The sequence below is a fragment of the Staurois parvus genome, unplaced genomic scaffold (assembly GCF_062004578.1).
Source record: "Staurois parvus isolate SC_StPar_1 unplaced genomic scaffold, SC_StPar_1.0 ptg000475l, whole genome shotgun sequence".
NCBI classification, from domain to species: Eukaryota; Metazoa; Chordata; class Amphibia; order Anura; family Ranidae; genus Staurois; species Staurois parvus.
This window is the reverse complement of record NW_028318271.1, coordinates 2,211,860-2,238,118: the sequence shown is the minus strand read 5'-3', so window position 1 is coordinate 2,238,118 and position 26,259 is coordinate 2,211,860. Positions and strand designations below refer to the sequence as shown.

The 26,259-nt window shown below is 43.1% G+C and overlaps 1 protein-coding gene across 1 annotated transcript in view; it reads right to left on the bottom strand.

Annotated features, from left to right (window-relative positions):
- AGXT2 (alanine--glyoxylate aminotransferase 2) overlaps positions 1-26,259 on the bottom strand; it is a 65,037-nt gene that overhangs the window by 14,092 nt on the left and 24,686 nt on the right. The window contains exons 5-10 of the mRNA XM_089689435.1: positions 24,679-24,773; positions 19,729-19,822; positions 19,201-19,294; positions 14,942-15,042; positions 8,948-9,040; positions 5,296-5,428 (exon numbers count right to left, since the gene is read on the bottom strand). Coding sequence (XP_089545561.1) covers positions 5,296-5,428; positions 8,948-9,040; positions 14,942-15,042; positions 19,201-19,294; positions 19,729-19,822; positions 24,679-24,773 — 610 coding nt within the window. The remainder of the gene's footprint in view (positions 1-5,295; positions 5,429-8,947; positions 9,041-14,941; positions 15,043-19,200; positions 19,295-19,728; positions 19,823-24,678; positions 24,774-26,259) is intronic.

The window sequence follows — 26,259 nt, the reverse complement described above, 5'->3', positions numbered from 1 at the left end:
CCTTTTTTTTAAAATTTATTTCAGGCGCAGACGGCTAAAGCTGCAATGCATTTGCAATGCCAATCAGTGGTGGCACAGCCTTTTACTGGCGGAGTGACCGATGGCGCAGGCAGCAGTGGGAACCCAGGTAGGTCACAATTTCTGCTTTCTGAGGCACAGACACTATACATGGTGTATACTGACAGACAGACAGCACCTTGTGTACTGTGTGATCATTATCATGATAAGGATGACAATCACATAAGCACAGTAAGATGCTTCCTGTTCATTCTTTTTTACACTTGTATTTGAGGGACAATAAAAAGAACGTGCGGCTGAGCCACTTTTACCATCCCTCAACTGCTCCCCATTATGCTGCTACTGTAGCAATAGTAGTGGGGTGGGGTGAACCCCCCCTCCCCCTACTGCCAAACTACGGAGACAGTGCCTTTGCAGCATAATAGGGAGTGGTTATGGGACAGTAAAAATGGCTCAGCCGCACATTTTTTTCATATTGTAAATTTTTATTAAAGGCCAAAGTCCATTTTCTTTTCAACAAAGTTACAACACTCTAGGTATGAGCATTGCAGTAAGAGAAAGCCACAACCAAATTATAAGAGAAAAGAAACAAAAGAAATATGTACATAATTCAACAGCATGGTAAACTATACAATGCAAGAACACAAAATGACAAACCTGCACATTGTTGGGTTACATTAGTTGTCAGAGGCTTGGTAAGTAAAGAGGTGTCTGAGCTATATAAAAAGGTGGGGGGGGAGGGAAGAGGGGGAGAGGAAGGAAGTTTACCAAAGGAGAGTGATCCCATGGCTCCCAAATAGATCGAAAATTACCTGAGTAGTCCCCCACTAGAGCTGTAAGATATTCCATTTCTTTGATTTCAGAAATCGCTCTTAAGAGATGATTTAGTGTGGGGACATCAACTGATTTCCAGAATTGTGGTAACACCCATCTAGCAGCAGTCAGAATATGTACTCCCAACCTCTTAAATTGCTTAGAGATCCCCCTAAAGGGTAGCCCCAAAAGATAGTGTAGCAGGTCTAGGGGAAGGGTAACATTGAGTACTTGCTCCAAGACCATTTTAACCGTATCCCAATAACCCGCAATCTGTGGCGAGAACCAAAAAATGTGTGCCAAGGTGCCCACTCCTCCCATGCACCTCCAGCACCTGTCAGACAGATTTGGGATCTTGTACCATTGCATCAATATTTTATATAAGTTTTCTTTATACACAACACAACGAGAGGTCTTAGTAACAGTCCGAAATCATTTGCCAACATTTCAGAGAGATTGGGCATTGAAGATAGTCTTCCCATCTCTTCATATAACTGTGAGGGTTATCAACAAGAGAACCTTTATTGAGGGTAGTTTATATAAAGAGGTAATAAGATGTTGTTGGGAGGGTCCTTTAGCAGCTATCCTCTCAATCTGTGGGGCGGTCTAGTGTTAGAGAAGAATTCAAAGTATGGAAAAAATGACAGAACTGTAAATAGGTATATCTGGCTGTTACAGGTAATGTGGATTTCCACGCCCTAATCTCCTCAAATGACCAAATGCTGCGCGAAACCGGAGCCACACATTTTTTAATGGTCCTCAAACACCAGTGTAAATAAGAACTACCAGGATGCATCTCATGAAGTGTGTGTAAATCTGACAGGCTGACTGTCAGGTGGAAATGATCCAATAGCTGTGTAGCCTCCAGATCACTTCCACACCCCACATGTGTCCTGCTATGCTTCCCAGGCTCTGCGCTCCCATCAGTGGACCTGGGACTTGCATGGTGGGTGACACCAGTAGAAGGGAGGGAGATCAGTTAACACCTGTTCACTGATCTCTCCTTCCTGTTAATTACTCAGAAGCAACGTGTAAAATGTCACTTCTGGGTCCTTATATCACCGTCCCCAGACAGGATTGGATGATGTTAGCTGAAGACAAAGCAGTCTTCTGCAAACTTCAGCCAATCCTTGAAGAAGAGGCATCCAGCCAATGAGGTGCCGCACAAGCCAAGCTGCGCACAACATTACTTCCTCCCAGCTCCCCAGTCAGTCTCCACATAGAGCCAACATTGGCAAAAAGGTGAAAAGACATGCCTGAGAGGCCAATAATTTAAAAATAAGTTTTTTTTTTGGAGGGGGGGGGGGGGTGCAAGACTTGTCTAGGGTGCAAAAATAGTCTAGAACTGGCCCTGGTGGTGTGGCTACACAGAAGGCGGTGGAAATACAGACTTCGTCTGTTCAATGGTATACTGAAATAAATTGTCATTGTTATCCCCACTTCCCATTTACGCCAATACCCCCTGGGCTGATCAAAAGGTAAGCAGAGTGGAATTGCCCTAGAGGGCCCTTCTGAGGTTAAAGTAGCACCCCACCACATGTACAATCAGATCTGAGGTCAGCATATGAATGTACAGCTCTGGTCAGAAGAGCAAGGGGCTGACAGTGCAGTTAAAAGCTTCTGTCCTATCCCACCTCCCTTTCCCCTGGGTGGAGGAGTAGGACAAGGGTTTTTACTTATAACTGCACTGTCAGCCTTTAAATGCCCTTTGACAAATATTAATGGATGCTGATTTTCCTTCTGTTGGGGACCCATATTCCCCCTGTCCCTTTTTTATGTACAAATGCCCTTTTTTTGAGTTCTCATAGACCTAAGTATATAAATATCAAACTCTGCAGTTAGCAAGCGGCATACGACATTTAGCATGCGGCATCACACTGCCTAAAAGCAAGCCTGTCAGAACAAGGTCAGCCTGCATGTTTCTGTCAGAAGTACTAGTTGCTTGGTTGTTACGCTGTCCTTTGAGTTCATTACCCTTTGAAGAATGGTCTTGGAATATATGAACTCACTTCCAGCATTGGAAACATTCGCTCTAATAGCAGTGGTCTCACAGAGCATGTCCACCATGTTTGTTGCAGCAGGTTTCCAGTCTACGACAGCACCCGTAGCATGTCTGCAGACTGACTATCCCCTTTAACCACTTCCCTCTGACCGGGCACATATATGTGGCCTCTCGGCAAACAGGCTTTAATGACATACACTATGTTGCCAAAAGTATTGGGACGCCTGCCTTTACACACACATGAGCTTTAATGGCATCCCAGATTTAGTCCGTAGGGTTCAATATTAACCACTTGCCTACCGGGCACTTATACCTCCTTCCTTACCAGGCCAACTTTCAGCTTTCAGTACTGTCACAATTTGAATGACAATTGCGCGGTCATGCAAGATTGTACCCATATGAAAATTTTATAATTCTTTTCTCATAAATAGAGCTTTATTTTGGTGGTATTTAATCGCTGCTGAGTATTTTACTTTTTGTGCTATAAACAAAAAAATTGGGCACAGGTGGGTGGCACTGCTGGGCACAGGTAGGTGGCACTGCTGGGCACAGGTAGGTGGCACAGGTGGGTGGCACTGCTGGGTGGCACTGCTGGGCACTGGTGGGCACAGGTGGGTGGCACTGCTGGACACAGGTGGGCGGAACTGTTGGGTGGCACTGCTGAGCACCGATCATCAGGGCACTGATTATCAGTGCCCTGAAGATCGGTGCCAATCCCTGCTCTGACAACTGCCAGTTCTCGGCAGTACTTTCCTCGTGCTCTGACAGCATGATTGGCCTTTTACCACATCATGTGATCAGCTGTGTCCATAGGACACAGCGATCACAGAGATCACCGGGGTCACGCCCCCGGGGGCGCGCAGGAGAGCGTGTTCTGGGAGGACATCTCATCATATGACGTCCACCCAGAACTGGCCGGCCACAGTGCAGCCATCATTCGGCTATCTGCGGTCGGCAACTAGTTAAGTTGGCCCACCCTTTGTAGCTATAACAGCTTCAACTCTTCTGGAAAGGCCGTCCACAAGGTTTAGGAGTGTGTCTATAGGAAGGTTTGACCATTCTTCCAGAAGCACATTTGTGAGGTCAGGCACTGATGTCGGATGAGAAGTCCTGGCTCGCAGTCTCCACTCAAATTTATCTTAAAGGTGTTCTTTGCCTTGCTTTGTTCACTGGTGCGCTGTCACGTTGGAACAGGAAGGGGCCATCCCCAAATTGTTCCCACAAAGTTGGGAGCATGAAATTGTCCAAAAGGGGCCAAGCCCAACCCCTGAAAAACAACCCCACACCATAATCTCCCTCCACCAAACTTTACACTTGGCACAGTGCAGTCAGGCAAGTACCATTCTCCTGACAGCCGCCAAACCCAGACACGTCCATTGGATTGCCAGACAGAAGCGTGATTTCTCTCTCCAGAGAACACGTCTCCACTACTTTAGAGTCCAGTGGGGGCATGCTTTACACCACTGCATCCGACGTTGCACTTAGTGATGTAAGGCCCCCTCCCACCCCCCCACTCTCCCCTTATTGGCTCACTGGCTATGATTTACAGCAGTGGAAGCCAATTGCCCCCGCTGCTGCATGAGCCAAGGAGGAGAGAGATAGACCAGGGAGGGCCGCTGCTCTCGTGCACATTGCTGGAACGAGATGGGGCTCAGGTAAGTATATGGGGGAAGCTGGGGGAAAAGCTACACCCAGGAGGGTTTTTACCTTAACGCATTAAGGTAAAAAACACTTGAGCCTTTAGAACCACTTTAAGGCTAGCTATAGACATATAGATTTTACTTGTTCAGCTCACAGGCTGAACTAGGGACATCTAATAGGTTCCTCTATCCACTCAAAACAGCAGAATATGGAAATCCCCCTTGCGGAATCCATGGCTGTCTGGATACCCAAACAGTGACTGCTTCTGATTGGACTCGGTCATTGTTCATTTGATAATTTTCCACCTGGCTCTTTTGATTTTTCATTTGCAGTTTGTCGAGCTGGTGGTGCAAACAGTGCCACCCACGGCTCGGAATTTAATGGATTTAGCAATTTTGAATTTTAGGATTGGGTGAATCTCAATTATGAGGATGTATATGGCAACCTTATGAAAGTCACACAAAAGTCAGAAATCCTTATCTGGATATGTGTTCCAGGTCAGTGGCTCCAAAATCTGAAGACAGAAGTTCATCATGACAGCCAAGCAACTAGAATATTTTAGTAGTCAAAAATAGCAGCTTTCATGTTTCCCAAATGATTTGTTTCCTTTAATAACATGAAGAAGATATGCGAGTACCACCATAGTAGCATAAACACACTGGTCATCTACTGTGTCAAAGATCCAATTTGTGTTAATGGACATTTGCATACATAAAATAATACAACCAAAAAAAGCATTTGTTATCATTTAGTGCATCAAGACGTAGGATAGCCTCAATAAGCTATTGCAAATCTTTGTAGTACCATATTGATTTTCTCACCTTCTGTGGTGACAATGGCAGCCATAGGAAACCCATTGCCAATACCCTTCGCCATAGTCACAATATCAGGCATGACATCATGAGTCTGAAACCCCCAATAATGGCTCCCGGTCCTGCCAAAACCAGTTTGAACCTATAGGAGAAACATCACCATTGTTATTAGAGTAAATGCAGTGGGTTTTATATACATAATTTTCTTTATTTTGGTCAAGAATAGGAAAATTAATTCTCAAAACTTTTTTGTTTGTCCCCTAATCCTGAAATATCCAATACTAATTTTATGTAATCATGGTGTCAGCCAGAAGATGGAGCTCTCAGCTCCTTTCCACCAGATTTCCTGCCTCTCCTTTCACCTGCTGGAAAAAGTCTGCTACATACAATTTTTGTGGGTTGCACACACATAAGGGAATGAATCAGGATAGTGGCTCAGGCTCATCACTCCTTGAGGCATCATTGCATATTTGAACAAGAGTTTTGAAAACGTAATGGCTAATGCTGTTCTTACTTTACAAAACTCACATTCCCAGAATCATGCGTCAAGTATACATTGTTTGATCTTTATTTGCAAAACAGTATATGTGTATATAAAAAATTTTTGGAACAGCGCTCTACAGTGTAAGCAAACTTAATAAATAGTGTCCATTATACAGTCAAAGAAAAAAAGTCTTCAATCCATAATACAGTGCCTTGTGAAAGTATTCATACCCCTTGAAATTTTCCACATTTGGTCATGTTACAACCAAAAATGTAAATGTATTTTCTTGGGATTGTATGTGATAGACCAACACAATGTGGCACTTAATTGTGAAGTGGAAGGAAAACAATAAAATGGTTCTCAAATATTTTTACAAATAAAACATCTAAAAAGTGTGGAGTGCATTTGTATTCAGCCTCCCTTTACTCTGATACCCCTAACTAAAATCTAGTGGAACAAATTGCCTTCAGAAGTCACCTAATTAGTAGAGTGTAATAGAGTGTAGAGTGTGTGTAATTTAAACTCAGTATAAATACAACTGTTCTGTGAAGAACTCAGAGGTTTGTTAGAGACCATTAGTGAACAAACAGCATTATGAAGGCCAAAGAACATGCCAGACAGGTCAGGGATAACATTGTGGAGAAGTTTAAAGCAGGGTTAGGTTATAAAAAATATCCCAAGCTTTGAACACCTCACGGAGCACTGTTCAATCCATCATCCAAAAATGGAAAGAGTGTGGCGCAACTGCAAACCTACCAAGACATGACCATCCACCTAAACTGACAGGCCGGGCAAGGAGAGCATTAATCAGAGAAGCATCCAAGAGGCCCATGGTAACTCTGGAGGAGCTGCAGATATCCACTGCTCAGGTGGGAGAATCTGTCTACAGGATAACTATTAATTGTGCACTCCACAAATCTGGCCTTTATGGAAGAGTAGCAAGAAGGGAGCCATATGAAGTCCTGTTTGCAGTTTGTGAAAAGCCATGTGAGGGACACAGCAAACATGTGGAAGAAGGTGCTCTGGTCAGATGAGACCAAAATTGAATTTTTTGGCCTAAAAGCAAAATGCTATGTGTGGAGGAAAACTAACACTGCACATCACCCTGAACACACCATCCCCACCATGAAACATGGTGGTGGCAGAATCATGTTGTGTGGATGCTTTTCTTCAACAGGGACAGGGAAGCTGGTCAGAGTTGATGAGAAGATGGATGTAGCCAAATACAGGGCAATCTTAGAAGAAAACCTGTTAGAGTCTGAAAAAGACTTGAGAATGGGGCAGAGGTTCACCTTCCAGCAGGACTAAACATACGGCCAGAGCTACAATGGAATGGTTTAGATCAAAGCATGTTCATGTGTTAGAATGGCCCAGTCAAAGTCCAGACCTAAATCCAACTGAGAATCTGTGGCAAGACTTGGAAATTGCTGTTCTCAGATGATCTCCATCCAGTTTGACAGAGCTTGAGTTATATTGCAAAGAAGAATGGGCAAAAATGTCCCTCTCTAGATGTGCAAAGCTGGTATAGATATCCCCAAAAAGACTTGCACCTGTAATTGCAGCGACAGGTGGTCCTACAAAGTATTCATTCATTGGACTTAATACAAATACACGCCACATTTTTCAAATATTTATTTGTAAAAAATGTTGAAAACCATTTATCATTTTCCTTTCACTTCACAATTGTGTTGGTCTATCACATAAAACCCCAATAAAATACATTGATGGTTTTGGTTGTAAGATGACAAAATGTGGAAAACTTCAAGGGGTAAGAATACTTTTTCAAGGCACTGTATGGTGTTTTCTTCTTAAAGTGTTCCGTGTGCAAGCAAAACCAGCAAAGTGACTAGTGCTCTTAAAGTACTCATCAATCAGTGACCCCCTTTGTGACCACACTCACCAGATCTGGTGGATCCGTTGTTTACACAACAGAGTCAGACAGCGCTTTTGTCTGGTGGTGGATTATTCCTTTCTCACGCCTTATTGTTCTCCATTCTCTCATTCCAACCAAAAACATAGCAGTGGATAGCCTGTATCTGGAAATAGTGCTCCCCACCATGGAGGAGGTCCTCATCCCACAGATTGCCCCCTCCTGTGGGATGAGGACCTCCTCCATGGTGGGGAGCACTTTACTCATCTGCCAGAAATAAAACACGAGGAGGCATAGGTGGTGTGCCCTCAAAACCCCTGTTAAGGGCCTCTTCCAACCTTATTGCAGCAGTTTGGAGAAAGCCCTTTTCTGCTCCAGCATGACTGTACCCCTGTACCGAAAGCCAGCTCTATAAATACATGGTTTCAGGTGTTTGGTGTTAAGGAACTCAAGTGGCCTCCAGAGAGGCCTTACCTCAACCCCATTGAACACTTTTGGGATGAACTAGAACCCAGAATGTGAGCCAGGTCTTTTCATCCAACCACTTACAATCATAATTTTATTGTGCTATGGTTAGTTACATTTACAGTGTTTGGATATTTGTATACATAGAGGTATCCCACTGACACTTTAAACTTTGGGTAGAGGTCTTTTTTCCTGCAGGTGACAATATATGCATTACAAGATTATCCTGTTCTGCCCCATTTTTATGTCTTTTATTGAACTGCATGAGGATATTTTTCCTGCACTATGCTGACATCTAGTTGTGTTTCTGATCACAACTGGTTTACTATTGTGATTTTGGTATCTTTCTCTGTCTTCCCCTCCTTTTTATTGCCAGTTACCTTAATCCTAGCTAGTTCCTTCCCATTTATTCCATGTTCCCTCAGTCCATTTTAGTTATTCGCAGAGACAGGGCTTAGGAAAGTCATTGGTTTTCTGATGAAGACTGGAGACTGAAGTAAAATTGTGTTGGATTCAACTTCTGTGTCTTATTGAAGAGTTAAGCCACATGTGGATGGTGCCAAGTCAGCAGGAAACCATACTGTCTAGACAGACTGGGGAAAACTAGCACTTATAATCTGGTGCAGCTGTGCATGGTAGCCAATCAGCTTCTAACTTCAGCTTGTTCAATAAATCTGGAAGCTGATTGGAGGTATTTCAATACATAAAGCAGCAATTGAAACAGAACAGGCCCAATGGGTTCTTACCATTCCCTACTCTAAAGGCAAAACATTTTTTTTTGTTTTGGATAGATACCCCTTAATACAATGAATAGTAATTTGTAGAGAAACAAGAATACTTGCTTCATCTGAAATGCACACTCCTCCTTTGCCCCGTATAATTTCATAGGCCTCCTTTAAAAAATTCTTGGGATACTGAACGACTCCTCCAACACCCTGCAAAACAAATTCAGACATTTTATACGTATAGTTATATGCAGCAATGTGATATGGGAAATAAAGATAAAATTTCTACTTTAGGTGTATCGAAATAAAAATGTAGTATATTGCAGCTTACTTGCCCTTATATGTGGTGGCTGCAGGGGCGGACTGACAATTCATGGGGCCCCTGGGCAATAGGGGATCATGGGGCCCCTGTGTCCTTGCCCAAACTCAAAACAGCCTATGAAAAAGGTACCAGGGGCATCTTATAGGGCCCCCTACTGACCCCGTTCCATCGGGCAGTGCCCGAATTTCTAAATGGTCAGTCCACCCCTAGGTGGTTGCATTAATTTTCTTTTTCCCTATTTTTGTTTCCTTTATTTTCACCTGGTAATCCTGCAATTAAACACACTTCCAACCCTAGAGTGGCTACGCACACTCCTCCACTGTATCCATGGATGAGCCATGGTTGTCGCACAGACTGGACTACTGCTGTGTCCTGCCATTTCCAATATAGAAAGAGAACATTACAGTATTTGTGCTGTTAATCTCACAGGAAGTGACAAGAACATTGCGACCATGGCAAGGTCAACAGGTGGGTTCTGTACTTGAAAATGTTCCTAGCCTGAAAAAGGAAATAATGCAGCCATTGCATCTAAGGACAGGTATGCTGCAATAATAAATTTTTGTATATTATTTCCAATATGGTATAGTACAAGGACACAAGTAATGTTTCCCAGTGCCATAAAGTCCAATGTCATCAAGTCTTCATTCACATTAGGTTTTTTCAAATCGTGTGCAGAATCACTGCGATTGAAATCGTGCCGTAAAAGTGTGAAAACAATTGCATCTTCAGGTGCCATTCATTTCAATAGCACCTGAAACCGCGCGGCATTTTTGTCGGCATCGCTGCACATTTTTCCTCACGGAAAACATGCCATGATCGTGCAAACAAAATCGCGGGATGCCCAAAAAAAAGTTTCCCAAACCTTTTTTTGGGCATCGCACACATCCCGTGTGGAAAAACGCTCCATGATCACAGCAAAGGGTGGGTGGGGACAACTGTAAATAAAACAGTTCTCCTCCCTGTCAGCTCGTGCACACTGCTTTGCATGGCTGAGCACAGCACAGCCATCCAAAGCAGTGTGCTTACAGTGAAGCACAAACACAGAACATAATGTAAAACAACACACATCACACAGTTAACCCTTTGATCACCCCACGTTAACCCCTTCCTGCCTAGTGCCATTAGTACAATGTCAGTGCTTTTTATTAGCACTGATCACTGTATTGGTGTCACTGGGGATGTCAGTGACACCAAGTCGGTTCCCCCCACTGTTAGAATGCACGCTGCAGTCCTGCTCTAAGTAGCTGATCGCCGCCATTACTAGTTAAAAAAAAAAAAAGCCCAGTATATATATGTATACACACACACCGGCATTTGTAAACGCTATAACTTTCACGTAAACCAATTAATTTACACGTATTGGGATTTTTTTTTTTTTTTAGCAAAGACATGCAGAAGAGTACATTTTGGCCTAAATTTGAGGAAATTTGATTTTTTTAATCTTTTTTTTTTACTGGATATGTTTAATAGTAAAAAGTCAAAAATATAGTTTTTCTCAAAATTGTCTTTTTTTTTTTTAGTGCTATTAAAAAAAAACAAACAAAAAAAATGCACAGGCAATCAAATACCATAAAAAAAAAAGGACGTAAATTTGGGTGCAGCGTTGCATGACTGCGCAATTGTCAGTTAAAGGTAACGCAGTGCCGTAATGCAAAAAATGGCCTGGTCAGGAAGGAGGGTAAATCCTCTGGAGTCCAAGTGGTTGACTGCACTATTCAGAATTGTCAGTTCATGGAATGGGCATGCATTGGCTAGTTTTAATCTAAATGAGCACATGGGACTAAGATATTACAATGTCCTTGTTACCTTCATCTTTATTTAACCAATATCAATACTATATACAGTTGTGACCAAAATTATTCAACCCCCAATGCTGTAAAGGGGTTTAGGGACTATAGTGTACATTTGGAATTGTATTCAGAATCAAATCCTACAAGGACGTTGTAACTACCCAAATGCAACTAAAATGACATCAATTGTTTATGTAATACAGTAGTAAATGGTTCTTATGTGGTTTCTTCATTGCCACAATTATTCAACCCCTTAAAGACTACCACTCTGAAGAACAGAGGTTCATACAGGTGCTTTCCATCAGGTATTGAAAACACCTGTGGATGTCACCGAGCAGCAATCAAGCATAATAAGCACCAATTAGGCAGCTTTAAAATGACTGTGATACTCAGCTCCTTCTAGACATTTACTGGTGTGGTTACAAACATGGTGAAGGCAAGAGAATGGTCCAGGAAGACAAGAGAAGAGGTGATTTCTCTTCACAGGAAGGGCAATGGCTATAAGAAGATTGCAAAGATGTTAAACATACCAAGAGACACCTTAGGAAGCATCATTCGCAAATTCAAGGCAAAGGGCACTGTTGAAACGCTACCTGGTCGTGGCAGAAAGAAGATGCTGACTTCGACTGCTGTGCGCTACCTGAAGCGTAGAGTGGAGAGAAGTCCCCGTGTGACTGCTGAGGAACTGAGAAAAGATTTGTCAGATGTGGGTACAGAAGTTTCAGCCCAGACAATAAGACGCACACTGCGTAATGAAGGCCTCCGTGCCAGAACTCCCAGGCGTACCCCCTTGCTGTCTCCAAAGAATAAGAAGAGTCGACTGCAGTATGCCAAAAGCCATGTGGACAAACCACAAAAGTTGTGGGATAGTGTTCTGTGGACTGATGAAACAAAATTAGAACTGTTTGGGCCCATGGATCAACGCTATGTTTGGAGGAGGAAGAACAAGGCCTATGATGAAAAGAACACCTTGCCTACTGTGAAGCATGGTGGAGGGTCAATCATGCTTTGGGGCTGTTTTGCTTCTGCAGGTACAGGGAAGCTTCAGCGTGTGCAAGGTACCATGAATTCTCTTCAGTACCAGGAGATATTGGATGGAAACGTGATGCAGTCCGTCACACACCTGAGGCTTGGGAGACGTTGGACCTTTCAACAGGACAATGATCCCAAGCATACCTCCAAGTCCACTAGAGCATGGTTGCAGAGGAAAGGCTGGAACATTTTGGAGTGGCCATCGCAGTCACCAGACTTAAATCCGATTGAGAACCTCTGGTGGGACTTAAAGAAAGCAGTTGCAGTGCGCAAGCCTAAGAATGTGACTGAACTGGAGGCCTTTGCCCATGAAGAATGGGCGAAGATACCCGTAGATCGCTGCAAGACACTTGTGTCAAGCTATGCTTCACGTTTAAAAGCTGTTATAACTGTAAAAGGATGCTGTACTAAGTACTAAGATTGAATGTCACTTGGGGGTTGAATAAAACTGATAATGCTGTGAGCACAGAAAAGACATTTGTGGTTATTTCATTATAACTGTTATGTTATATTTGTCTGACCTACAAGTGCCTCTTTAATGTAAATGTAAGCAAGATGACTGAATGATCAAAAGCAATGTCAAACTGGCCAAAACACTCAATTTCAGTGGGGGTTGAATAATTTTGGTCACAACTGTACCAAACAAACTGGGGGTTTTAAACGGTACACCAAAGTTTGTATACAACAGATAAAAGAGTAGAATTTTTATTCTACACAGTTGGTTAAAAGATCACACTGCATACAATCAATAAAACGCATAAAAAGCACACTACTCCCTGGCTCTAAACATCTCTAATTAGGATAAATATTGAATCCTTTAAAAAGCACCAATTAATGGTTAAATATTGTCACTTAAGGACACCTTGGAAAAACCTGAAATCTTTACGTCTTTCTTTGAAATATCAACTTCATTAGGAGTGTAGAGGAGGTATTCATTCAACAATGTACAGTATACATGCTACAGGCGCTTTGAAGATGTCCTTATGTGATGAAATGAAACCATTGATTGGTCCCTTTAAAGGATTCAATATTTATCCTAATAAGTGATGTTTAGAGCTAAAAGATTGGTGTGCTTTTTATTGAATATATGTGTAGTGCTACCCCAGAAAGAGCCGCTGGTCTTTGGGCCTATTTCCCCCTTACAGCACCCATAAAAGGCATTTTTCACATACTTATTTATTTTAGGTACTTATATAGCACTGTTAATTTACACAGCACTTTACACATACTGTATATATTGAACATTCACATCAGTCCCTAACCCTCAAAGGGTGTACAATCTAAGATCCCTAACTCACATTCATACATACACATATTAGGGCCAATTTAGACAGGATCCAATTAACCTACCAGCATGTCTTTGGAGTGTCGGAGGAAACCCACACAAGCACAGGGAGAACATACAAACTCCATGCAGGAGGCACCATGGTCAGGAATTGAACCCATGACCCATTTACTGCAAGGCAGACATGCTAACCACTAAGCCACTGTGCCACCCCACACCTCAAGATGACTCACTACACAGACTTAGTGTTTTGGTGTTTATTTTAGAATGTTGAACTTAAATAGGGAATGGGGGTGCATGGGCTATCCCAGACTGAAGAAACACTGACCAACTATGTACAAACAGCTGAGGACCTGCTAATTCTCTGGCTGCTCTAATTTGAGATGCAAGCTGTATTGCACAGTTGTGGGAGTAGTAGTGTTGAACAGAAAAGAAAAAAAGTTCCATGAAGTTGTATTCAAGACACGGCACCTGGTGGTATTGCACTGCACCTGGCTGCTCTAGTTCCAAGCTTGGGGAATTTGTGTGCTCCTGGCTGACTTGCACTGCACTTGCACTGCACTTGAGCTCCACTGACACATTAGCTATTGCACTTCACTGTCCTCTCCCTCCCTCAGGGGTGATGGCTGGTTTTCTACACACTCAGTCCCTTTTGGAAACTCCCAGACTCTAGAGTATCTACTGTCCTGGAGCTCTCTTGTTCCTTTTCTCTCACTCTCTCCTCCTGTCCTCTCTGAGAGGGATCCTTGTGCTGGGGGCTCTGCAGACAATTGGACTCTGGGCTCTGCTCCCCAAGCTGCCAGGCTTCTGAGTACTTATGGGTTGCTTCTCCACCTTCTGGGCACGCCGCACCAGGGATTGGTGGAAGGTCCATAAAAAAGCAGCACAGTGGCTAAACGGTTAGCACTTCTGCCTGGCAGTACTAGGGTCATTTGTTTGAATCCCAACCATGGCACCACCTGCCTGGAGTTTGCATGTTCTTCCTGTGCCTGCGTGGGTTTCCTGCAAGTACTCCGGTTTTCTTCCAAACACATGCTGGGAGGTTATTGGATCCTGTCTATATTGACCCTAGTATGTGCATGTATGAATGTGAGATAGGGACCTTAGACTGTACACCCCTTGAGGGTTAGGGACTGATGTGAATGTACTATATATATATATATATATATATATGTATATGTAAAGCACTGTTTAAAATTGATGGTGCTATATAAGTACCTGCAATAAATAAATATATATTCAGGCTTCTAGCCCTGCTCTCCCTCCCACTATGTTCTGGGACACTAAAGAAGACAGGGGGGAGTAACAAGCCAGCAACCTATGAAGCTCTGCACAGCCTCCTAACCAATTAGCCCCTGATCTTCTGCCTAGAAGCTGAACTAAATTGACCTACACTCTAGCATCCTAGGGGGTGATACACATATAGTGGTGTGATAACTTAACCAATCGTGTAGAATAAAAACTATATTCTTTTATCTATTGTGTATAGATTTTGGTGTGCCAAAATCCCAGTTTGTTTTGGTATGTCTTGATATTCACACATTTGCTAGTGTTCTTGAAAGCTGAATACGCTATAATCTCTTGATTCTGAATATCTCTATGGTGTTCTTAGGACATCGCTCTCTTGGGTGAAAAGTAGTAATAGGCTGGATCTTATATTCCAAGTAATGCTGTTATGTTACCATCATGGGTTCAGCAATGAATGCAGCCACTTTCTTTGCAGCAGTGGTGTCCAGAGTTTCCTTAAGTTGTGCAATATATTGGTCTTTGGCATTACAGGAACCTGAGAAAACAGAGATCATGAGACGGCCTTTAAAATTAATCAACAAAAGGCACATTGAACTGCATTCCATATATGGGGCAAACAATTCTTTTAGGGATTAATTTATAAATCTTTATTTGATTTCCAACCGCTCTCCATCCATAGTGGTCATCTCTGCATTTATTGTAACGGGTGACATTCTCCAAATGGCAGATCATTTGTTAATTGGACCTACCCTACTAAGACCAAACTAGTGTTTGGGCACTGGAGAGATGGTGGAGGTATAATGAATATTTTGGTCTATAGCTACATATATTTCACCCTGACAAAGTAAGAGGAGACGAAACACGTAGGTTGGGACTTTGCTACATCATCATGCTACTTAGATATGCCGTTTGTTGTTGCAGTGGAGCATCCACACTTCTCATGGTTGGTACAATGCATGGTTCATTCACATGCCAATTGTGATAGTGCCATCAATGCGCTAATGTGACCTATCTTTTGTTTTATCTTTCTTTTAATTAGTTTGCTTTTGTTAAAAATAAAATTTCTGTCCTGTGTAAGCAGATCATAAAGCAAGACTTTACTCTCTCTCTCAATCAACATTAACTATTTTTAATTATTATTCTCCTAAGCTTAGTAAATAGATAGGAACGTACTAGTTTTAAACTTTTTGTTTTTACATTTCATCAGTTGCTTCCTGGTTCCTGAGCTAGGCTAAAATGATGTCATACATCCCAGGTGCCTTCATGGGCATTTTTTTCCCTTCATCTAGGAGAGGGGATTCTCAGCTAAGCACACCCTCCTGCCTGCACACCAGACCTTATAAAAGTGTACCAGCATCCCATGTACATTGGACTGCGCTGCATGTGTAAGATTTTCTAGGGTGTTATCACAATAAGAGCAGAAATAAATGCTACATGAATCGTCTGCCCTTATTCAAGATGGCCAAAGCTAGAAATGCTAGGGGGGTGTTTTTAAAAGTGATTGCTCAACAAAATAAAACATGGAGATATGGATAGATGGGGGAGTTGGCTTTAAATATTAAAGCAGAACTTCACCCAAAAGGGGAAGTTCATTTGTCTCCTCCCTCTTCCACTGACAATTTGGCACTTTTTGAGGTGAAACAGGTACCTGGTTTTGACAGGTCTGTTCAGATGCGCTGCATCGATCTGATCTGGAAGTTTGGCCTCTCACCTTCCCCCGCAGCCTTTAGGCACACTTAACAGGTCCCAGAAGACTGCGGGACCATTTACAAAGCAAGGCGGGCTTTACATTAAATGTCAGCAGCTGCAGGATTTAAATTTTTGGGGGGCCTGGAGTTCCACTTTAAAAATTAATTGCATAGCATTTTTGGTTTGTGGTGCTCAGATGCAGTTAAGTTCCATTTTAATGAAGAAAATGTTTTAATTGGAGACATACAGTATATGCCTTACTGGGAGTTAGAAATATACAGTGGACCATCACTGCTCTTCAGAGTTTTGTAAACTGCCATATCTATATTGGGTGGAAAGGAGATCTTTGTCTCATTCTGACCTTCCTATACCTTGATGGTAAGTATAATTGGTGGGTCTGTTTCTAGGAGGTGGAGGGTCATCATGTGTTTAATCAGATGAGCACATTGTAAAGGAGCTTTAAACTATATGGCCTCATACACACTGGGAGTCAAAAAACGCCACTTTTAAGGGTGTTTGACCTTTTTTTTCCCTGTCTCTAAACTCCCCCCGATGTTAGCCTATGTTTCTATGTACACATAGGCATTTACAGGTGTTTGGAGGCAGAAAAAAAAACTCCAGAGCCAGAGTATAAAGGAGAGAAGTGTTTTTCTACTAAAAAAGGCCCGACATGCCTAAATGCATGTAAACGTGTCTAAACACTTCTAAACGAGCATTAATGCTGGTTGCGTCAAGGGCTTGAACGTTCGTTCATTTCAGTGGCCTAAATAAATACATTTTCTGACCAATGAAATGAATTAATGCCCAAACGATCGACACATCTAAACATGTTTGCAAAAATGCGGCTTTAGGTGCTGTTTTGATTATGATTTTCTCCTACCAGGAGAAAGGCATATAGAAGAGCTGTACACACTCCCAACGTGCATGAGGCCTAAGGAGAAGATGTCTTTATATACTTTATGTATATCTTATGTGGATTCTACAAATGTGTATTCTTGGAGGTGTTATACTTTTTCACGTAACTTTAAATATTGTGAATTCCACTATGAAAAGTAGTGTTACTATTCAGACCAGATGGAAACAGTTTTTACTAAAATGATCACATAAACGGAATGGGACTTCTTCAAAGGGGTATTTTCAATCAGATGTGCTTCTCATTGATGTGCGTTGTGTAAAGGCAACCTATTCATTTTCAAATTTTAGCAGCACTGGGTTGTTGGTTTCAATCCCATCCACAGGACTACGTGCCTGGAGTTTGCATGTTCTCCCTGTGCCTGCGTGGGTTTCCTCCAGGTACTCTGGTCTCCTCTAACACTCCAAAGATATGCTGGTAGGTTAATTGATTACTGTTTAAATTGGCCCTAGTATGTGTATGTATGAATGTCAGTTAGGGACCTTGAGAGCAGGGACTGATGTGAATGTACAATATATACACTATATTGCCAAAAGTACTGTGCACCCCTCCAAATCATTGGATTCAGGTGTTTCAATCACCTCCATGGCCACAGGTGTATAAAAAAAAGTACCTAGGCACGCAGAGTGCTTCTACAAACATTTGTGAAAGAATGGGTCGCTCTCAGGATCTCAGTAAGTCCATCTGTGAAATTTCCTTGTTACTAAATATTCCACAGTCAACTGTTAGTGGTATTATAACAAAGTGGAAGCAACTGGGAACAACAGCAACTCAGCCACCAAGTATTAGGCCACGAAAAAGCACACACCGCACACTGCACACAGAAGTCGCAACTGTCTGCAGAGTCAATAGCTCAAGACCTCCAAACTTCATGTGGCCTTCAGATTAGCACAACAATAGTGCATAAAGAACTTCATGGAATAGGTTTCCATGTCCAAGCAGCTGTATCCAAGCCTTACATCACCAATTGCAATGCAAAATGTCAGATGCAGTGGTGTAAAGCACGCCACCACTGGATTCTAGAGCAGTGGAGATGTGCTCTCTGGAGTGAGGAATCATACTTCACTGTCTGGCAATCCGATGGATGTGTCTGGGTTTGGCGGTTGCCAGGAGAACGGTACTTGCCTGACTATATTGTGCCAAGTGTAAAGGTTGGTGGGGGGGGGAATTATGGTTGGGGGTTGTTTTTCAGTGGTTGGGCTTGGCCCCTTAACTCCAGTGAAGGGAACTCTTAAGACATTAGCATACCAAGACATTTTGGACAATTTCATGCTCCAAACTTTGTGGGAACAGTAAGGGGTCATCCCCAAATTGTTAACATGACTGCGCAACAGTGCACAAAGCGATGTCCATAAAGACATGGATGAATGAGTTTGGGGTGGAGGAACTTGTCTGGCCTCAACCCGAAAGAACACCTTTGGGATGAATAAGAGTGGAGATTGCGAGCCAGGCCTTCTCGTCCGACATCAGTGCCTGACCTCACCAATGCGCTTCTGGAAGAATGGTCAAACCTTTCCATAGACACCCTCCTAAACCTTGTGGACAGACTTCCCAGAAGAATTGAAGCTGTTAAGGCTGCAAAGGGTGGGCCAACTCAATATTGAACCCTACGGACAAAGACTGGGATGCCATTAAAGTTCATGTGCGTGGAAAGGCAGGCCGACCAATACTTTTGGCAATATAGTGTGTGTAAAGCGCAGCGTAAATTGATGGTGCTATATAAGTACCTATAATAAATAAATACATAAATGGGCTGCCAATGCACCACAACATAGGCATTTTTTCCAACACAATGTCCCTAAATGCACACATCGTATCCCACAATGCACTGCAGTGCAAATGGGTTGCCCGCTACTCTGCTAGTACATTGGGGTGCTATTTGATGCGATGGACACATTGACACAGGATTTGCATTGCAATATGTGCCTGTAATGCATAGACGGCCAAGGGACCTATCTCTTCATGAGATTCATAAGGTTTAAGGACAGAGACATTCATGCTGAATCCACCACCGATGTGTATATACAGGTATATCTAATGGATTAAAAAAAAACCCCCAAAAAACCCAGACACTCAGGAATCAGCTCTTACCAGGAGAACAGGAACAGGCTCGTGTTGTCTGCACTGGGGAATCTCGGCAATGACTTCCACCCCATATACCTCGAAACACATCTGGACACATTGTCTACAATGCAGATCATAACAAATTTAAGTCACTCTATCCAATTCTTAAAAAAAAAAAAAAATTGCCTTAAGATCTAGTTTAACAGGAATCTTGAGCACATTGTAGATGAAAGAAACTGTGAACATTTCTATTTGGATGCGGTTTGTTGGATACTTTTTAAATAAAGAATTTGAAAGAAACTGAACATACTTTAATGTAACTGAAAGGCCTCCTAAGCCTACCGGCTCAATGAGCAGATAGAATAGGATAGACATGTGGTTGTAACCTAGACACAAGGCTACCACAGTTAAGTAGTAGTTATTGTTGGCCCCATCACAGCTGCACCTACTGCACCCAGTGTAGCGCTTCCTGAACCCAAATCTACATGGTCATAAATCTACATGGACTTTGAACTTGAGGAAACTACACATCCAAACTTGAGTATCATATCTTACCGCATGGCAACCAAATCCATTGGCCATTCCAGGCTTGTAAGTAGAGAGTGCTGTTATCCCTAGTGCATATGGACTGGACCCATGATAGCCACTTCTGTAAAATAACAAAATAGGCAAAAAAACAATGAACAGCATATTGCAACAACTAGTGTCAAGAGAACCTGTCATTTTGCTCTGAAGACTAAAAGACAGGAAAGGCTGGTCTGTGGAGGCTGTGGAGTGGACACAAGAGGCACATAGGAGTATGGACAGTAGAAAAGCAATTCTGAGCTGCAATTTAAGAGTATATATAAAACTGGTAAATGAAAGGGAAAGATTAAAGGAATCTATTTAGGTCGATACTATGATCTTTACAATACTGATAAATAGTAATGGTTGTGATGGTAGGTTTACATTCAGTAGCAGTGTGGAGAGGTAGGTGTGGAAGGTCTCTAGCCTAGGGTACCAAAAGAGAGCCTTGAGCTCCAGCACAGTGTATAAAGACTGTTGTCAATCTTGATTTAGACCTCCTGCTCTCAAATCTCCTCCTCCCCTGCTTGTCTCCAGGACTTCTCCAGAGCCTCTCCCATCCTCTGGAACGCTCTACTTCTACTTCAATCTGTCTGGCTATCTCCTAATCTAGCCGCCTTTAGGCGATCCCTGAAAACTCATCTATTTAGGGAAGCCTATCACGTCTCCAACTAACAACTGAACCTTTAACTCTTCCATCAACTCATTCGCCACAGTTATAACCTTTTGTACCACTTACCCCACCTGATTGTAAACTCCTATGAGCAGGGTCCTCTTAACCCTCTTGTATATGGGTGTCCGTAGCAAAAGAAAGAAAGAGAAGAATAGTGCAGGGCAGACATGACTAGGTGAAGAGGGAGAAAAGACAGGAAAGGGTTAAGTTAAAGGGGAAGGGTTAAAAAAGATAGTAAGGTTACCTGATTGGTGTTAGTAGGTTTGGGTAGGATCATCCCCTGAATCTTGGGGAAGTGCTGGGGGGGAGGGGGGGGTGTCGGAGGAGCCAGTGCTGGTTAGCAGCTGAAGAGAGAAGCTCCCGCCCGCCCTCCCCTGGGGTGTTTGTTCTGCTTTGGCTTGTTTAGTTTGGTGGCAGTTGTTGGTCTTGGTAGGTTGTTAATGGTTTGTGATGAAAAGTATATAGTTGGGACCCATCTGTGGTATGGTGTGCCCGGGTAAATTCCAGTTAACCAAGGTTTAACTGGAAGGTGGAGGTCTACCTGCGGAAGGTGTCTCCTTGTCTCTGAGTGGGTGCGTTGCAGCTGGAGACCTAGTAGGAACATTAAGGTGAAGGTTCTGCAGGGGAAGATCAATATTGTTTTGGGTGCCTGCCTAGAACAACAACTCATTCCGTAAGTTTATGGAGGTTTCTGTTTTAAGAAATGTTTTCTGTATATTTAAGTTAAATTCTTAATAAAAGGCAGTGAAGGCCATTTTACTTCAACAAAGTGTGGTCTCCTTTTATTGGCAGAGGGGGTGTTGGGAAATGGGAGTTTTTTCGGAAGTTGGGTAAGTATGTTTTTTGGGGGTGTTAGTATTTGACAACACATCACTTCTACATTAGTCATGTAACTGTGCTGTCTTCTTTTGGATTGTAAAGTGCTGAGCAAATGGTTGAAGTTATATAAATCCTATATAATAAATTAATAGGAGAATGCCAACTGATGTTAAAGAGCCCATTGGCATTCAGTTTAGTCCACAAACTTCCTCAGACACAACAAGCCTTCAGGTATTGACCAGAGCTAATAATAATATTATTATTATTATTATACAGCCTCTATATAGCACCAACAGTTTACACAGCGCTTTACAAGATAAAGGCAGACAGTACAATTACAATACACATTAATACAGGAGGATTCAGAGGGCCTTGCTTGTTAGAGCTTAAAATCTAAGAGGGAGGGTTGAGAGATACAAAAAAAATAATAACTGTGGGGAATGGGCTAATGCACAAATACATGTACAGTTGTTAGGTAGTTGCAGGATAGGCCTCTCTGAAGAAATGAGTTTTCAGGGATTGTCTAAAAGTGGACAGAGATGGAGATAGCCGGACACATTAGGGAAGGGAGTTCCAGATGATAGGAGCGGCTCTGGAGAAATCCTGGGCTAATGCACAAATACATATACAGTTGTTAGGTAGTTGCAGGATAGGCCTCTCTGAAGAGATGAGTTTTCAGGGATTGTCTAAAAGTGAACAGAGATGGAGATAGCCGGACACATTAGGGAAGGGAGTTCCAGATGATAGGAGCGGCTCTGGAGAAGTCCTGGAGGTGAGTATGGAAGGAGATGACAAGGAAACTAGAGAGCAGGAGGTCTTGGGAGGAATGAAAAGAACGATTTGGTTGGTATTTTGAGACCAGGTTAGTGATGTAACTAGGGGCTGAGTTGTGGATGGCTTTATAAGTTGTTGTAAGTATCTTGAATTTTATTTCTGGGTGAGCGGGAGCCAGTGGAGGGATTGGCAAAGAGGGGTAGCAGACACTGAACGGTTGGTAAGGTGGAGAAGTCTGGCAGCAGCATTCATGATGGACTGGAAGGGTGATAGCCTATGCAAAGGCAAGCCAGTGAGAGGGAAGTTGCAGTAGTCAAGGCGAGAGATGACCAGGGAGGGAGTTAGAAGCTTTGTGGTGTCAGTGGTTAGGAAGGGGCGTTGCTTGGAGATGTTGTGGAGGTTGAGGTGACAAGCTTTGGACAGCGATTGGATGTGGGGCCGAAAGGATAGTTCAGAGTCCAGGATCACACCTAGCACCCTGGCATGTGGGGATGGGTTGATGTTTGTGCCGTTGATTTTGACAGAGTCAGTGGAAGGGGAACGTCAGGGAGGAAATATTAGGAGCTCAGTTTTGGATAGATTAATTTTCAGGAAGTGGTGTGTCATCCAGGCTGACATGTCTGTTAGTAAATTAGCGATGCATAAGGAGACTTATGGAGTGAGCTGAGGGGTAGAGAGATAGATTTCGGTGTCACCAGCATAGAAATTGTATTGAAAGCCATGGGAGGCAATCAATTTACACAGAGAGGAGGTGTAGATTGAGAATATGAGGGGTTCCAAAACAGAACCTTGGGGAACACCAACGGAGAAAGGAAGAGAAAAAGAGGAAGTAGAACTGTAAGTGACTCTGAAGGTGCGATGGGATAGGTAGGATGAGAACCAAAGAAAGGCACAGTCACGTAGACCAAAGGGTAGAGTTTTGTGAGGAGGAGGGAGTTGTCCACTGTGTCAAAGGCAGCAGAGGGGTCCAGGAGGTTTTATCCGTTAGTAGATTGTAAGTTTTAGGAGAGCAGTTTCTGTGGTGTGCTGAGAGCAAAATCCAGACTGATGGGGATCAAGAAGGTTATTCTCAGTGAGGTGGTTGCTCAGCTGGTTGTAGACCAGGCGTTCAAGGAGTTTGGAGGAAAAGGGGAGTAAGGAGATGGGTCGTAGGTTGTTAATATTGGTGAGGTCTAGTAAGGGCTTTTTAAGTATGGGGGTGACTAATGGATGTTTTATTGAATTGAGGAAGATGCTGGGAGAGACTGAAGATGTGAGTTAGAGAATGTAGGATAGAGCCAGAGGGCGACCTTAGCATTTGCGACGGTACAGGGTCCAGGGGGCACGTGGTTAGGTGGGAGCTAGAAAAAGTTTTAATCAACCTTGTCTATAGTAGTGGGGTTTAATCTAGGAAGAAGTGATTGTCCCTGTGGATGTGGAGTTTTAAGTAGGGGGAGGTATCTGCGTGTCAGAGATCTCCTCATGAATTGATTGGTGATCTCCTGCGCAGTGAGTGAGTAAATGTGTGGAGACAGTGGAGGATGAAGAAGAGAGTTGAAGGTAGAGAAGAGTTGATGGGGACTGGATGAGGTGGTGTTAATGAGAGTAATGAAATAGGTCTGCTTGGCAGTGTGGAGGCAGATTTATATTGGTTGAAGTCAATCTGAGACTTAGTCTTAAGCCACAGATGCTAAAGAGTTTGGCTGTTTTTTGAGACCTCTGGTGTCATCTGTTTTCCAAGGTTGTAGGGTCTGGGCCTGACTGTTTATGTAGTGAGGGGGACGAGCTTGTCTAGGAAGGATGACAGTGAACGGTTTTAGACAGAAGTGGCTAGATCTGGGCAGGACAGGTATGATATATTGTCATAGAGGTCGTCAGTAGCAGAGTGGAGAAGAGAACGGTTGAGGTGGCGAAGATTTCTACGGGTAACTTAGGTGCAGGGGCGGACTGACAACTCATGGGGCCCCCGGGCAATAGGGGATCATGGGGCCCCTGTGTCCTTGCCCACACTCAAAAAAGCCTATAAAAAAGGTACCAGGGGCATTTCATGGAGCCCCCTACTGACCCCGGTCCCTCGGGCAGTGCCCGAGTGCTCGAATGAACAGTCCGCCCCTGCTTAGGTGGTTGGAGGGAGAGAACGTGAGAGACAGGGAGAGAGTAAAGCTAATAAGGTGGTGATCAGAGAGCGGTTTGTTAGAAAGGTTACATGGAGTGCAATGATAGGAGAATACAGGGTCAAGGGTGTTGCCACTGGAGCAAGTAGAAGCCTGTATCCATTGCTTCAGGCCCAAAGTAGCAGGAGAGTTAGCATTAAAAAGGGATGTTGAAGTAACCGAGAATGATTGTGGGGACTTCAGAAGAGAGAAAGAAGGGTAGCCAGGCAGAGAAGCCATCAAGGAAGGTAGATACTGGTCACATTGTTAGCCAGGCCCAAATACAATGATACATTTAGCAGTGTGGGCACGCAAGTGTGGAAGATCTTTAGCTTAGGGTACAAAAAGGAAGTCTTGAGCTCCAGCACAGTGTATGCAGAGCACCGTCAGTCAATCTTGATATACCAGTAAGAGAACACCAATTGATAATAAAGAGGCCATTGTAGTGAATTTCAGTTCCAACTCTCTCAGACACAACAGGCCTTCGGGCATTGCTTGAGTTGTCACATTGCCAGCCAGGGCCCAAATATATCCCAAGCTTACCTTAAACTAATTATATCAAAGTTTCCTGTATATTGTCTTGCCATAAACATTGCAATGTCATTGGCCTCTGAACCACTGTTCATCAGGTAAACCACCTGCATGTGAAGGATAATAAAATACATACAGTAGGTTAAAATATGCATGTATGTATGTATCCACATAAACATTTATACACACGCAAATAAAAAAAAAGTCTCTTTGGTCAACCCCCCCCCTTCCTACTCATTCACATGGGGGTGACGGGATCTGGGGCCCCCTTATTAAAGGTGGCTTCCAGATTCAGATATGCCCCCACCCCTCAGGCTCCCACAACCACCGCCCAGGGTTGTGGGGAAGAGGGCCTTGTCCTCAACAATTCAGTTGACTTAATGAATGGATTGCGCACTTCCATCATCCAAACATGCAAGCAAAAAGCTTTTTTTTTTTTTTTTTTTTTTTTTTTTAAACTTTCCTTGCATGTGATTGGGTATTCCTTGCAAAGTGAAGCTTTACCTCATCTACTAACTTTTGGAGCAACTGCACTTGCAACATGCACAGTCTATTTGCCTTTAGTAAATCAGCCCCAATGTTTCAGTGTCAAGACTAATGCCTCAAGCAATGAAAAATCCTCTCATTGTTTCACTTGAGATTTATATAATTTTATTTGTGGTCAAATCAATTAGAGAAACATAGCGTGTCAACTAGCCAGCTAAAAGTATTCCTGAGACTTTTGAAATGTATTTAGTAATATGTGTATTGATGATGGGGTTGACTTACTCTAGGTTCACATCTGTGCGGGTAGTGCCGCTCTGGATCTGCACGAAAATCCGTGCAGCCACACCACCCGCATAGAGAAATGTGGACCCGCGGGTGGGTGCCATTAGTTCTAATGGCACGCTGCCTGCAGTGGAAAATGCAACCGTACTGGGAACCAAGGTTCCCATGTGGACTGCATTTTCAGAAGAAGTGCAGAGACTTCTTTCCCTGCGTGTCATGGGGCATGGGAGTCCATTCAAATGAATGAGCTCTCGTGCCCATGCAAAGTGCGGCTCGCACGGCTGCATAGGTGTGAACTGGGGGTTACAAAAGGCAAATAGGACTAGTGCACTTTGCAAGTGCAGTTGCTCCAGAGTTTAGTAAATTAAGTGAAGCTTCATTTTGCAGAGAATACTCAAATCACATGCAAGGAAACGAAAAAACACACACAGAATTTTTGCTTAACCCCTTGACGCCGACGTAACACAAATATGCAGCCTGGGGATTTTTCCATGGGGCTGCATATTTGCGTACTTGTCTTTGTGCTGGGAGAGCGGCACACGGTGCCCTCCCAGCACAAAGACCGCGGTGTCACTGAGAGCACCGGGTCCCATTCTAACGATTTGGACCCCCAATTCACATGATCACTGTGATAGCCTCTGATTGGCTATCAGTGATCAGTCACTGTACAGCCCATCCCTCTTGTTTTTTTCTCTCTCTATGAATGGAGGAGAGAGATACATTATATCTCTCTAACTCCTGGCGAAGAGGGGAACAAAAAATTATTGTAAAATAAATATTAACAAAACAAAATAAAAAATAAAGAAAAAATACCTAGATCAAGGT